This window comes from Schistocerca cancellata, chromosome 5, assembly GCF_023864275.1.
Source record: "Schistocerca cancellata isolate TAMUIC-IGC-003103 chromosome 5, iqSchCanc2.1, whole genome shotgun sequence".
NCBI lineage: Eukaryota > Metazoa > Arthropoda > Insecta > Orthoptera > Acrididae > Schistocerca > Schistocerca cancellata.
The window spans coordinates 298,860,061-298,876,158 of NC_064630.1; the positions used below are offsets into that span (position 1 = coordinate 298,860,061).

A 16,098-nucleotide genomic window follows, 5' to 3' on the forward strand; every position below is an offset into this window, starting at 1 on the left:
GGCCCTCATCATCTCAGACCATGAAAGTTTGGTGGTTGAGTTAGTCCAGCTTGAAGTGTCCTTTTCTCAGAATGGTCATTGTGAAAGACAGGTCAGGCATGTGTTGTGTTATCAACCAATTCCTTGCAGTTTTGGCATGTCATATATCCTAACAGCAGGAAGTGCGTGCCAGAATCCCCATGTTGTCATATTCCTTAGCAGAACTGACACCAGTACAATGGGATGCTGATAATGTCAGCATTAAGCACACATAAGCTCCAAAACCACACACACACACAACACACACCACATGCAAACCCAAATAATACTCTATGGATCCTAAAAGGACCTTAATTTTAGATTATGGTCAGAAAATGCATTTCACATCATATTTCCTTACAGTATGACCAATCCTGTTGGAAGTGATTTAGGGAAAAGCAAAATTACCTGAATAACTAGATTCAAGGACTGTGGAGTCCGGTTAGCTACATAGTAAGTAGCACAATCGTTGTAAACCCACATGACAAGCATTAATGTACTGTAAGCAGGATTAAGTGTTTGAAGATGTAGGTAGCTATTTTCTTTGAAAATTACCAATGTAATTAAGAAATATTAAGCTACCAATAAGATAAAGCTTCTAAGATTTGCTTAACTTTTGTTCATGCATGCTTTAACTTGCTCCACATCACTGAAGGGTTTCCTCCTTGGAACATAATAAATGTATGAATGAAAGTAGAATAAAGATGTGTATTTCAGTCATTCATTCATACATTCATTGTGTTTCTTAGAAACCAGCAGGAACTACATTAACAAGGGACAAGCAAATTATAGAAACCTGACCTTTATGCTGCATTAACAATAAACTATGACTAAATAGCTTAACAACATTATGCCAGCTAAAGGAACCCTACATTTGTGGCTGGCATTGACTGTGTGGATCACTTCATAATAAGGAATTGTTTACAAAGGTTAACAGAACCTTTAACAATATTGTGTAACAGCTCATTGCAGTCATAAACTCTTCCAAAAGTGCTAAACAAAAAATCATATACACTAGCCAAAATCATATGCAGTCAAAAACAAGGAAAGGGAGATCATGTATGAAATTACGGGCTGATTACTTTGATCTCCAGTTTGTCAAAGGTGCTAGATTGTATTATACATTATTTGTTAATAGCATTAATCATAAAGAATGATGTACCATCACTATATGATTGCTCCAGAAGCAACAAAGTAACAGAAGCTATATTTATGATTGTATTTACAATGTTCTAAAACTTATGAAAGATGAAAATAATGTAATAGGAATATTCCTTGCTTTACAGTAGTGTTTGACATGGTTGATCCCACTGTTCTCCTATAACATAATGGAATTGTCAAATGAATGGATTTGGACATTTCTAAAGCAGTCATAGATGGAATGTAAGCATAACATTTACATATAGTGACACTAGGTTAGTCTCTGACTGCTTATCAAATGATTCATCAGTTCTCTGCCATGTTACACAATGTTCTTTACTGTAATGTAAAAGTATCTGAAAGACAAGTGAGGACATATCTATATGGCATGACAATATTTTGATAACATTTAACAATAATTTACACTTCAATCCGCAACTTAAAAATTAAATGCAGATACATAAAAAGTTGTATAATTGTATACAAAAAGTTAAACAATGGAAAATCCAAGATGGAATGTAACAATATGAGAGAAGGAAAGTTGCTACTCACATATAGTGTAAATGCTGTGTTGTGATAGACACAATAAAAAGATTCACACAATCATAGCTTTTGGCCATTAAGGCCTTTGTCGGCAGTAGACACACATACACTCACGCACACACAAGTGCACAAGTGCACAAGTGCAACTTGCACACACATCCACAGTCACAGAGAGCAGTGTAGTTTCAGCTCTCTAGTCCACACAAGGCGTAGGCGCTAAGTTCTTCATCTGTTGTATCAGTTTCACTGGAATCCATTCAAATTACAGTTGCCATGTCAGTTTATAAATCACTGTTTTCGCCATGTGCTGTATACTCATCTTCACACTTCACAGCAATAATCATTGATTATTATATTTTCTATTGCTTTCCACTAGCCCATCTATGTATCTATATTTGTTTTCAATTCCTTTTACATGTTTTCAAGCTTTTCATCAATCATGATGGATAATCTTAGATAAAGAATCTATGGTTATTTTTTTAGGAATAAACATTTTTTTCTTCACTCATTATAACACAGTTTTCAAAAACTCATTTCTTGTTAAGCTAAGTTCAAAACTAATATTGTTTTGAATGAGACAATCAGTTTTATATTTTAACTGCAATAGTGGGGGCTTTATTTGTGTGTTAAGATGTTAGGAATCAGTTTCACTTCTGATGTTATTGATATTATCCTGTTCATATCATTGTGATAATCTTATGATTTAGATTTTGATTCCCATTGGTCCTTAGTGTGGACAATAGCTCTTTGACCTGTTCTGTCATTATTCGTTAAACTTGGAATTTATTCATGTTGCTAGCGCTTTTTTATGGTATAATGTGGGTGCATCCACATTCTCTTCGTGAACACTCTGGTTTATTTGACTGATTTCATTGTTTCTGATTGCTCTCAAGTATTCTGCATTCTTTGCAACAGTGTTGAAATGTTCTGTTGGGATGGTTCTCTTATATTTAAAAAAAAAGTCACTTAGGGAAACTACTTTCCTGGAATGCCTTAACTTTTTAGGACTTTAAATTTTTTCCTTGGTTTCTTCTATTTCCTTACTGTTTTTCAAAATGTGTGTTACTATTCTTTCTGACTTTCCTATGATTTCTTTCATTCAGAAGACAGTTTTCTGTAGAGGTAACATTACCCTATTCTGCTTTTTCTCTCCCCAGTAAAATTGAATATAAGCTCTTTTTCATCTGCACTTCTATGACATCTTCTTCTGTTTTCCACTCTCATGGATATTCAAGATTATGGATGACTTACCTGAACTACTGACAATATTTCATGAGGACATGCAGGGCTACTTGTCAGAATATGCACAATTGCCCTGAATGCAGTGACATTGTGATGGGTTTTCCTTACATTGTAACGGGTTTCCCTTAGTCACTACCATACTTGTTTACTGTAATGTCACAACATGTTTCTGATAAGGACCACAGGAGGAGAAGTGCTATAATACTGTGACTGGGTGGTACTACACATGATGCAATGGACAGGTAGCTAGTAAATAAATAGTAAATTAGAGGGAATACTATTTTCAAAGAAATCACTACTCTTTTAGTTATACTAAACAGCTGCTGTTTATCTTCTGTTATTGGCTTGATATTTACTTGAATACAGTGGTATTTTTAAATAAAAATAGTTAGCTACATTTGTAACAGAAAAGGATGGTCTATAATGGACTATTATTGGCAATGAAACTTTACAATGTATACTGTTACTTGTCATGCAGATTAAAGGAATTTTCATTCTTTAATATAGGTTAACAGATAATTTGTGAAAGTAATGGTCAATAAGCTATCTTTTTAACTTACTCTTACTTTGAGTCTTGATATCACTTTTTTGTCAGGTGGGAGCTTTTTGCATCCATTTGCACAAGAGTATGTAGCTCTACTCTGAACCTTAGATTAAGAGGCATTGTCTATATAAGGTTCAGTTTTATGTCTTATATCATGACTATGTAAATCATATTGTAGCTGAAACTCAGTTTATATTATAAGCAACAAAGTTCTTTAATGATCAAATGAAGTGGAAGTGAATGAAACAACTCCATGATCCACAAGTGACCTCTGCAGGGTGTGTGATTACCTACTTCACATAACGTTCTTAGTGCTCACTTCTGCTACTCAAGTACATTATTTGTTGTTGTTGTTGTGGTCTTCAGTCCTGAGACTGGTTTGATGCAGCTCTCCATGCTACTCTATCCTGTGCAAGCTTCTTCATCTCCCAGTACCTACTGCAACCTACATCCTTCTGAATCTGCTTAGTGTATTGATCTCTTGGTCTCCCTCTACGATTTTTACCCTCCACACTGTCCTCCAATGCTAAATTTATGATCCCTCGATGCCTCAGAACATGTCCTACCAACCGATCCCTTCTTCTAGTCAAGTTGTGCCACAAACTTCTCTTCTCCCCAATCCTATTCAGTACCTCCTCATTAGTTATGTGATCTACCCACCTTATCTTCAGCATTCTTCTGTAGCACCACATTTCGAAAGCTTCTATTCTCTTCTTGTCCAAACTAGTTATCGTCCATGTCTCACTTCCATACATGGCTACACTCCATACAAATACTTTCAGAAACGACTTCCTGACACCTAAATCTATATTCGATGTTAACAAATTTCTCTTCTTGAGAAACGCTTTCCTTGCCATTGCCAGTCTACATTTTATATCCTCTCTACTTCGACCATCATTGGTTATTTTACTCCCTAAATAGCAAAACTCCTTTACTACTTTAAGTGTCTCATTTCCTAATCTAATTCCCTCAGCATCACCAGCATCACATTATTTACTTCAGGTAAATTATCTTGTAAGGATAAATTGTGACTACTCATTAAATATAATAAGAACAGAGTAGCAGCAGAGCACAAATGAAAAGCTGACAGACAGCTGAGCCTTTGAACAATTCTTTCTTCAGGAAGTTGATTGAAAAACCCACTGTTCTCATCTGGCTCTATAAACTGATTGGGGCGAGTATCTTGAAAAATAGTGGAACAGAAAAACCTGAATGACCAGATGGCAGTTCGAAACATGTTTCAATCTTAGCTTTTAGTTGGTTCCACACAGATTATGACAATGCCTCATTTTTAATATCTGTAACCAATTCATTGCCAAAAATCTTTTTTTCACATAGCTCAGAAAGGAAAGGATATAGTGAACTGCAGGTCTTCCTGAAGTTACAAACCAACATTACCTAGTGCATGTCATCAAGAAACTAATATCCTGCACCTCTTTCTCCTACATACAGCCAACACTCCTCACACACTAGCTGATCATACAAAAGGGAGTGCATCGTTCATCATATAATTCTATCCAGGACTGGAGTCACTAAACAACATTCTCCACTTCTTGTCATGCCCTGAAATTAGGACTATTTGCCCACATTTCCCACTGTGTTATTCTGCCATGCACCCAATCTATGTCACATCATTTTTAGTTCGTATGATAATGCTCTCTGCTCGAGGGGTCATATGCCTACCGAAAACCCATATTTAACATCTGCCCCATACGTGTGCTAGCCCTTTTCAGTTCAAGCCCTGCCAGTGACATTTGCTGCCCTATCTAACATAGAAGCATCTGTGACAGCAGTCACATGAGATACCAACTCCTCTAGAACCACTTTACAGTGTTCTGCACGGGACTTATCAATACATACAGACGGTGACTGATAAACTGTGGCCAGACATAAAATGAACTACATCCTGCTCAGCATAGTGCAATTGTCTTCAATGGCAGTTTCAGAACTAATGATATCTGTGCCATATGCCTTTCATGTCTGCAAATCACTGGCTTTAATTAATGCAAGTTTCTATTAATCACTCTGCCACTACTCCGTCTCGCACTCAATCATCACAACATGAGGTGGTGCAGTAAAAGACAATGGTCTTTCATATGGGAGGGTAATATTAAAACAAATGAGCCCTCAATCACAATTTTTAGTCTTATTAACCAGGTTTCAACACTTCTAAGAGTGACTTCATCAGAATTTGAATGTTTAAAGTGGCCTGTAACATAATTAAAAATTTATGGGAAAAGAAATTTTTTACATAGAAGTGTAAGTACTGACTAACAACACAAGACAGAGACAGTACTTACATGTCATGTATAAAATGAATGACAGGCCACAAGGGCTTTAGTCACAAAATTTCTTAAAAAGAATGCATGAAGGTAAGCCGATACGGGCTGCTCATACCAGTACAGCCACAGGTTGCAAAGGACTCCATGGGGAATATGGGAGAGTGGTGGCTGAACTCTCCATCCAACCATCCAGATTTAGAATTGCTGTAATTTCCACAGGTTACTTAAGGAAAATGCCACTATTATTCCTTTGAAAAGGACACACTGATTTTTTCCCTCCATTCTAATGAGTTAAGAGTAAAATACATTGATGTGCTAACTTGTTCATAGTTTCATCCTTAAGAAAGTGAAGACTAGATGAAAATTGTGGGAAAATTATTTATTATATATTCATGGAGGCACATCATAGGTACAATACCCTACGAGTATGTGAACAACAACTATATTATGTAAATATGGAAGGAAAATCCTTGATGGAATCTAAATAATGTAAGCACTGATGGTAGTAGCTCACCAAGTCGTTAAAACACGGAATCATATACTATGTGTATCATAATTAATGGCATAAACACATTCAGTTGAATGTACATAATACTAGAAACAAAAAGGTCTCAATAAACATGGGTTCAAAAATGCATAATTTAAGAGCTACGAGCAATTTTTCATCTTTGATACTGTGAAACAAATCTCTTTTACTGCAAGTTTTTTTATTTCCACATTTTGGGAACTGGTAGTATGGACGAAAACAAGAAAAATTCCAGTAAACATGTGCTCCAAAATGCATTCCTTAAGAACAGTGAGCACTTGTTCATCTTTCCTACTTTAAAACACAACTCTTCTAATGATCAAGTGCTCATAACTCTTAAGGTATGCGTTTTAGAGCACATTTTTGCTGGACATTTTTTTCTTATTTTGGTCCATACTACCACTTCCAAAAATATGGAAAGCAAAGAACTTGCAGTAGAAGAGATTTGTTTCACAGTATCGAAGATGAGAAATTGCTCGTAGCTATTGAGATATGCATTTTTGACCCAATGTTTACTGAGACATTTCTCCTTCTAGTATCATGTAATTTCAACTGTGTGCATTTAAGCCATTAATTATGATATCCCCTGTATAGGCACAAAAATTCAGCTGAGAAATTTACTAGGTTTTAGATCAATCCTTCTTTCAGAGCTACAGACACCCATATACACATATATACACATGATAGTCAACACTGTACTGGATGACTACATTGTGCTAGCACTGCAGCTCAGATGGTGTGAGAGCCTCAGTAGAGTAGCCAAACTATGTCCAAGAGCAGATTTGACTGGCCAATGGCTGAACACAATGTGCTGAATTTCAATGGGTGATTCACAACCTGTGCCATCCAGATCCTTCCCCATGGCACTAGAGTCTCTGAATTGCATTGATGGGGCTTGTTCTTATAACACATTCTTCAATCCCACCCTCTTTTTCTTCTGTTATACCTCCCTCTTCCAGTGTTCTCTTTTCCTCTCACAATTCCCTCCTCCACATCATTGTGTGTTAAGCACATCTCCTCCTGCCAACGTCCAGAGTGAGCTCTCCTGTGCCACACTTCTGCACCATGCAGCTGCTGCCTCTCTCTCCCAGTCACCAGCCTCCCCTCTTCAACACTCCATTCCATACCCACTTTCTTTCATGCAATGCAAAATTGCTCCATTCTGCACACCCCTAACTCCAACTGAAATGCAACGCCTGCACAATGTAGTCAAATAGTTCATTGTAACTGTTCAGATGTAAGTGTCTGTATGGTTTCTCTACAGCTCTGAAGCAGAAATTGCCTGAAAGCCAGCAAAGTTCTCAGTCCAGTTGAAGTACATATCAATGACTCAGTTCCTGAACTAATTGAAGAGTTGCTAACATTAATTCTTAAGCTATTTAAGAACATACCTACATATAAATTGTTATAAATTCATTGTTAATTGAAAGAAAAGGAACTGCAACAACTTTTGCGACTGACATCATTCCAAGGTTCATGACCATTGCAAGTTACTGGAACAGGGACTTCACTTGAATGTAATTTATTGTTTATCAGCATTAACAGAATATTTGTGTTACCTGGGATTCTTAACAGAGCATGCCATCTGCAAGCATGCATCACACTTTTCATCTTTTCCACAGGCATTAACAAATTTAACTATTTTTGTATCTTTCAGCTGAGACTGAGAATCATCCACCACTGTACAGTTCTTGCAGAAAGCATCTTCCCCTTTGAAAACAAAATTAAAATTAGGTTTTTCACTAAATCATAACATTTAAGAATGATTGTAGTTCATTTAATCACAGTTTTACTAATTTGAGTATGGTTTCTGGCTTCCATAACTTACAACAGTTTCATTTAAGAATAACATAGGACTATCAAATAACGGTCATGTGAAAATAAAGTAATTTATGACTGCAGCAGTATTTTCATCCTCTGCTATAATGCTTGGTTGCAGATGTTCTGCCAACAGTATTGTTTGTATTAAATAATATTTGCAGCAAGTGGTATTTTAGGGAGCAATGAAGAATTTGTGTTGGTGGACGACATAGAGTAGTATAGGATGTAGATATATCAGAAGTCCCTACATGTAGGATTACATAAAACAGCATTACTTTCTCAAGCATATTTAAATTTCTATACATACTTTGTATTCTAGTTTCATTAAGCCATAATTTGTGAATTACCATTACAGAATGTTACTCTGGCTTAATAAGACAATTGCATCATAGTACATTTAAAATCAGAATAGCATAATGGTAATGGAAATTCCTGGATGGAACAATATGCAAAATCAGGGAAAGGCAACCTTACCTTTAGCAGACCAATGCATGACACACAGAAACACATAACAGAAAACACTATTCACACTAATTTGATTTTTTGTTCTTTTCATGCATGTAAGCACGCACACACACACACACACACACACACACACACACACACACACACACGCACACACACACACACACACACACACATATGCATTCTTGCAGGCAAGGGAAGACTGATTGTTAATGAGCATAGTCTCCTAGGTAGATGGAGGTGTGGAAGGAGTAGGGAAGGATGCATGAGGCAAGGAGGGGTAGAGGGATAGTGTGAGGTAGATCTTTTGACAGATGACTCACTGGCTTCACAAGATAAAAGGAGTTCATAGGATAGAGAACATCAGAGATAACGAAAGAGAGGGGAGTAAAGGAAAGAAAAATGGAGGTGAAGTGGGTGCTGGGGAGGAAAAAGAGAAAGAGAGATGGGTCCAAAAGGAGGGGAAGAGGGGAGAGAGGGAGAGAAAGGGAAGAATGCCCACACTGAGTGAGGTGGCACAGTGGTTGTATTCTGGGCTTCCATTCAGAAGATGATGGTTCAAACTTTGGTCTTACCACCATGATTTAGATTTTTTGTGATTACTTTACATCATTTCAGACAAATGCCAGGACGGTTCCTTTGAAAAAGCTTAGCCAATTTCTTTCATAAGCCTTCCAAAATCTGACCTTGGCTCCATCTCTAATTACCTTTTGTCAATGGGACATCAAACACTAATCTCGTCCTCTTCCAAAGAATGCCCACATAGGGAGCAGGAAGAGTTATGGAAGAAGGCAGTGCATGATCTGGATGGAGAAGGATTGATATGGACCAAAAGAGAAGGAAAAGGTAAGGACAGGAAGTAGCGAAAATATCAGCAGAAATTTAGGCTACGGGAATTGTAATAGGACAAGATATGCTGGAGAGACAGTTCCTACCTGCATAGTTCAGAGAAACTTGTGGTGGAAGGGAGTATCCAAATGGCATTTTTAGTGAAGCAGCTGTTGAAGTCCTTTATGTTGTGGTGCACAGCTCATTCAGCAATTGGATGGTCAGGTTTGCAATTTGCCACAGTGTGTCATTGGCCATTAAAATGCATAGGCAGCTGATTGCTTGTCATTCCCACATAGAATGCTTTGCAGACTGAGACATATGTCTCCCTGTGTCTGTATGTGTGTGGATGGATATGTGTGTGTGTGCGAGTGTATACCTGTCCTTTTTTTCCTCTAAGGTAAGTCTTTCCGCTCCCGGGATTTGAATGACTCCTTACCCTCTCCCTTAAAACTAACAACCTTTCGTCTTTCCCCCGCCTTCCCTCTTTCCTGTGAAGCAACCTTGGGTTGCAAAAGCTTGAAATTTGTGTGTGTGTTTTATTGTGTCTATCTACCAGTGCTTTCCCATTTGGTAAGTCGCAGCATCTTTGTTTTATATATATATATATATATATATATATACCTAAAAACCTGCCAGCACTTTCATTTGGTAAGTCACACATCTTTGTTTTTAGGTATATTTTTCCTTCGTGGAATGTTTCCTTCTATTATAACTATATATATATATCTTTTTTTTTTCCTTCGTGGAATGTTTCCTTCTATTATAACCATATATATATATTAAAAAAGAAAGATGATGAGACTTACCAAACAAAAGCGCTGGCAGGTCGATAGACACACAAACAAACACAAACATAACAAACATAAACAATCATCGCCGTACACTTGTTGTAACATTACAAACGTTTCACTTGCAGATTTTCCTAGTTTGAAACAAAATTTGATGTTAACACGCTGTTCTTTCTGTACACTCAACATTTTCCGATGCACAGACAAAACGTCAACTACTTAAAACAGACGCCACGGGCAGACTGAGTGCAGGAGGCAGATGAAACTCAAGCAGTAGGCGGACCGAGAGTCACGTGACAGGCCATGCGACTTTCAGCCTTATTGCATTCGTTTTATTGTTTCACCAGTACTAGTCCGGTTTTTTTCTAGCCACACCTCGTACATTAATATAACATGGGACAACACTTCATTTCTCAACAATACATCTCTTTCTATTAATAATCATAATTACTCTTGTTCTTATTGCATGGTCATTCCTTTTCTCCATTCTACTACAATTATAAAACTTGAACCTTTCAATCCATCTTGGAGTTAGCTCTTTCAATATCTAAAAGTCAACAGTACCAAAATTTTTATTTTATGCTCCTTTTCCAATCGTAAATTCCAGCTGTCATGGACCCTTGAATATTGCAACCTTTAGTCTAATTCTTTGTACTACCTCTACATAATGCCCTCATTAATTGAAGTAGTCTGTATTCTGGAGGGACTTGGGCAAAATAAAAGTGTTCCTATTGACACTCAGAAAACATAACAATGCTAATGAAATATAGAATTCAAACTTTCCAGAATAATTCCTACAAAATGTGTGACTTCTGTCATGATACTGTCCTTTTCCCCTTGGATCAGCATCTATACCTTACACATGGATGGACCTTATGAGTGCCCTTCCTCCTTCCATTTCAGTAGGTACACCCCTTTAAAATCCTATACTCCTATGGTACAGGTCAAGTCCCTTCTTGGTGCCCCTCCTGTCTGCACAATATAGGTCAGCCTTTCTTGGGTCTGCCTATCTGCCCTTTATTTCCCATAAATGCTGGGTGCGCCCCCCTTATCCTTTATGGGTAGGCCTCTAGGTTCATTACCCGAGTATACATCTTTATGTACATTATAATTAAATATCCTCTGGTAAATTACAAAATCCATTCCACAGTTCACACTCACTTTTTAATACTTCATTTAGTACACTAGAGTCCTCCTCTACTTTTCAACTTTTATGCTCTTGGTATATACTCTACCTTTATACACTATTCGTACAAATGTGTTTACTTGTTTTATAAGAGGCCCACTATCCTACCAGTCCTCAAAATATTTGTCAGACTGACCTTCCTTAAGGATTATCACACCCTCTTCCCCTATAACCTTATGTTCTTTTTCCTTAATTACTCATACTTCCTACATATATATAAAACAAAGATGATGTGACTTACCAAACAAAAGCACTGGCTGGTAGATAGACACACAAACAAACACAAACATACACACAAAATTCAAGCTTTTGCAACCAACGATTGCTTCATCAGGAAAGAGGGAAGGAGAGGGAAAGACGAAAGGATGTGTGTTTTAAGGGAGAGAGTAAGGAGTCATTTCAGTCCCAGGAGCGGAAAGACTTACCTTAGGGGGGAAGAAAGGATATGTATACACTCGCACACACACACACATATCCATCCGCACATATACAGACACAAGCAGACATTTGTAAAGGCAAAGAGTTTGGGCAGAGATGTCAGTCGAGGCGGAAGTACAGAGGCAAAAATGTCGTTGAATGACAGGTGAGGTATGATTGGCGGCAACTTGAAATTAGCAGAGGTTGAGGCCTGGTGGGTAACAGGAAGAGAGGATATACTGAAGAGCAAGTTCCCATCTCTGGAGTTCTGACAGGTTGGTGTTAGTGAGAAGTATCCAGAAGGGCAAGTTCCCATCTCCGGAGTTCTGACAAAGATGCTGTGACTTACCAAACAGGAAAGCGCTTGTAGATAGACACAATAAAAAACACACAAGCACACTTTTTTGATGCTCTTTGCCTTTACAAATGTCTGCTTGTGTCTGTGTATGTGCAGATGGATATGTGTGTGTGTGTGTGTGTGTGTGTGTGTGTGTGTGTGTTTGTGTGTGTGTGTGTGTGTGTGTGCGAGTGTATACCTGTCCTTTTTTCCCCCCTAAGGTAAGTCTTTCCGCTCCCGGGATTGGAATGACTCCTTACCCTCTCCCTTAAAACCCACATCCTTTCGTCTTTCCCTCTCCTTCCCTCTTTCATGATGAAGCAACCGTTGGTTGTGAAAGTTTGAATTTTGTGTGTATTTTTGTGTGTCTATCAACCAGCCAGTGCTTTCATTTGGTAAGTCACATCATCTTTGTTTTATATATATGTAGGAAGTGTGAGTAATTAAGGAAAAAGAACATAAGCCAAAGGGGAAGAGGGTGTGATAATCCTTAAGGAAGGTCAGTCTGACAAATATTTTGAGGACTGGTAGGATAGTGGGTCTCTTATAACACAAGTAAACACATTTGTACGAATAGTGTGTAAAGGTAGAGTTTATACCAAGAGCATAAAAGTTGAAAAGTGGAGGAGGTTCTAGAGTACTAAATGAAGTATTAAAAAGTGAGTGTGAACTGTGGAATGGATTTTGTAATTTTACCAGAGGATATTTAATTATAATGTACATAAAGCTGTATACTCGGGTAATGAACCTAGAGTCCTACCCATAAAGGATAAGGGGGGCGCACCCAGCATTTATGGGAAATAAAGGGCAGATAGGCAGACCCAAGAAAGACTGACCTATATTGTGCAGACAGGAGGGGCACCAAGAAGGGGCTTGACCTGTACCATAGGTGTATAGGAATTTAAAGGGGTGTACCTACTGAAATGGAAGGAGGAAGGGCACTCATAAGGTACATCCATGTGTAAGGTATAGATGCTGATCCAAGTGGAAAAGGACAGTATCATGACAGAAGTCACACATTTTGTAGGAATTATTCTGGAAAGTTTGAATTCTATATTTCATTAGCATTATTATGTTTTCTGAGTGTCAATAGGAACACTTTTATTTTGCCCAAGTTCCTCCAGAATACAGACTACTTCAATTAATGAGGGCATTATGTAGAGGTAGTACAGAGAATTAGACTAAAGGTTGCAATATTCAAGGGTCCATGACACCTGGAATTTACGATTGGAAAAGGAGCATAAAATAAAAATTTTGGTTCTGTTGATTTTTAGATATTGAAAGAGCTAACTCCAAGATGGATTGAAAGGTTCAAGTTTTATAATTGTAGTAGAATGGAGAAAAGGAATGACCATGCAATAAGAACAAGAGTATTTATGATTATTAATAGAAAGAGATGTATTGTTGAGAAATGAAGTGTTGTCCCATGTTATATTAATGTAAATGGTAATTATGTATAAAATATCACGTGTTTGATCTAAGGAGAGGGATATGTTGTGATTTGAGGATTTCCACATAAATTCTGGAACCACTCAACCTTCTGCCACCTCAAACATACGATGTTTTAAAAATAAGTATGAGAGAGAGAGCCTATTTACTGCACAACACATGTCTGTGTGTGCAGCATTGACATTGGTCCTGGGAGGACAAGAGCTGCGTCAGATGAGCGATGCCGACAACTGTTTGCCCCTTGCACCATAGAACCTGTATGGAAGGTGCAAGGAGTAACTACGTAGTATTCCTTGGTTGTTACACAATTGTAATTGTTACAGACAATTGAAACATGGTTTACCTAGAGGCTCTTACCTAATCTTGGTGCTAGACTTGCTGGAAGCAAGACCTGTTATTGAATTTCTGGTGGTTATTAAACCCACCACATTGTAATTATAGTTAATAGTATCTGATGGTTATCAGTGTAGTTGACTTACAAGAGGTTGTATGCTTATTTGAAACTTGTGGAAATGAAAATATACCTGAACTGAACTGAAAGTATGAGGGTACCAAGTTATTTCTAGTGAGAGAGAGAGAGAGGGCATTTTTTTTAGTTCCCCTAACCATGATTATTTCTTCAGAGAAGACATTGTGGAGAATGACAGAGCCACATATCCATAGAAGAGGATCAGCTAAGTGTTTCACATGAGCAAACTGTAGTAAGACAAGTGTGAAGTTCACAATCCAGTTTTGCACCACTTCTATTGTCGCCAAAACCATTAGACTGCCTTTTATTGGGTAGGAGATGCCTGTACCTGGACTCCAACGGGAGGTGGTGGGTGCATGTATAGGACAGCTCTTGTGCACCTGAATCAACTGCAATGGAATGACCCATGGGATGCGGGACTGGAGTAGGGATGGACAAGGATATTCTGTTTGTGGTGGGTGATGGGACACTATTTTGGGTGACAGATGCAGAATTGTGGCTAGCACATTCCTCATCTCAGCGCATAATGACAGGTAGTCAAGGCTGGCCTTTCAAGGCCAGGGTGATTCTGGGTGATCAGAACAGTGCTGGTCAGTGGCTGGTAAGCACGTTTACTGGTATCAGAGGAGGAGATGGTACAAGATATATGTTTGTGGATGAGTTCAATATGATACTGCCTGTCAATAAAGGCTCTGATAAGGTGATCAGTATATTTAGGCAATCCCCACTTTCCACTTCAAATGCAGCATCCATGGGTGGTGGGGCTGTAAACAAGAGCTTTTGACACAGAAAGGTGACGATTGTCAAAGTGGAGATGCTGCAGATGGTGTAATTGATATGAGCTGATATATTTACAGAGCTATCTGAGAGGTGAAGATCAACATCTAGGAAGGTGGCACTTGAACTGAGAAGGACCAGGTGAAGCAGATTTGAGAGTAGATGTTGAGGTAATGGGAGAAAGAACAAAGGTTTGCGGTGAGAAAATGCCTCAATGAATCAGAACTAGATAAAAATAGTAAGTGTTCTTCCAGAGGTCCATAAATAGGTTGGCATAGGACAGTTCCATGCAGGTACCCATGGTGGTACCACAGATATATTTACAGATTTGGCCTTCAAAGGAGAATTAGGAAGGGTGACTTTGGGTTCTATATCAGGAATATGTTGGGAAAGGTAGTCTTCGATGGTAGCAAGGTCATTGGCATGGGGGATGTTAGCATATATAGATGTCACATCCAGAGTGAGTAACAAGGAGTCTAATAGTAACACGACTGGAACTGTGGGAAGGTGGTGAAGGAAGTGAGTGGTGTCTTGAATGTAGGATGGCAGGTTATGTTCAACAGTTTGGAGGTATTGTTCAAAAAAAGTGGGAGCATTGTACCCAGCAAAATGGGATGACCAGTGGGGAAATCTGTGGGATTGGATTTGTAGAGTTTGGGGAGAAGGTAAAAGGTAGAAGGTGGGGAAGTTTCTGGGTTGAGGAAAGAGATGGATTCTGGTATCAGATTTACAGATGGACCTAAATCCTCGAGGAGCTGCTGAGATCCTGTTGGATTTTAGGGATGGGATCATGGTTGTAGGGTTTGTACGCAAAGGTGTTAGAAACTTGGCAGAGACCTACAGTAACATCACCACTATGATTCATTACCAGTGTCATAAAGTCTTTGTCTCCAGGAAGGATTATAAAGTCTGGATTGACTTTCTGGTTTGGATAGGTGTGTGATCCAATCTTCCTCTCCCCCTCCCCCACCCCCTTGTGGGCATTCTCAGCCCCCTCCTGCACCTCTCCACCCACCCCCCCCCCTCTCTCTCTCACACACTCTCTCTCTCTCTCTCTCTCTCTCTCTCTCTCTCTCTTCCATCATTCCCCCTTTTTTCTCCCCTCCCTGGCTCCATCTTCACCTTTCTAATCTTTCCTCCCCTCCCCTCCACCAACCCCTCTCTCTTCCTCATTCTATCCTCTGAACTTCAACCTTGTGCAGCTGCTGAGACATCTGTTCATCTGTTAAAAGACCTCTCGCACTCTGTCCCGCTATCCCCCCT

General features: G+C 38.6%; 1 protein-coding gene across 1 annotated transcript in view; it reads right to left on the reverse strand.

The window, feature by feature from the left end:
• LOC126188085 (integrin alpha-4-like) overlaps nucleotides 1-16,098 on the reverse strand; it is a 521,321-nt gene that overhangs the window by 119,520 nt on the left and 385,703 nt on the right. The window contains exon 15 of the mRNA XM_049929540.1: nucleotides 7,855-8,005. Within this exon, the coding sequence (XP_049785497.1) occupies nucleotides 7,855-8,005 (151 nt within the window). The remainder of the gene's footprint in view (nucleotides 1-7,854; nucleotides 8,006-16,098) is intronic.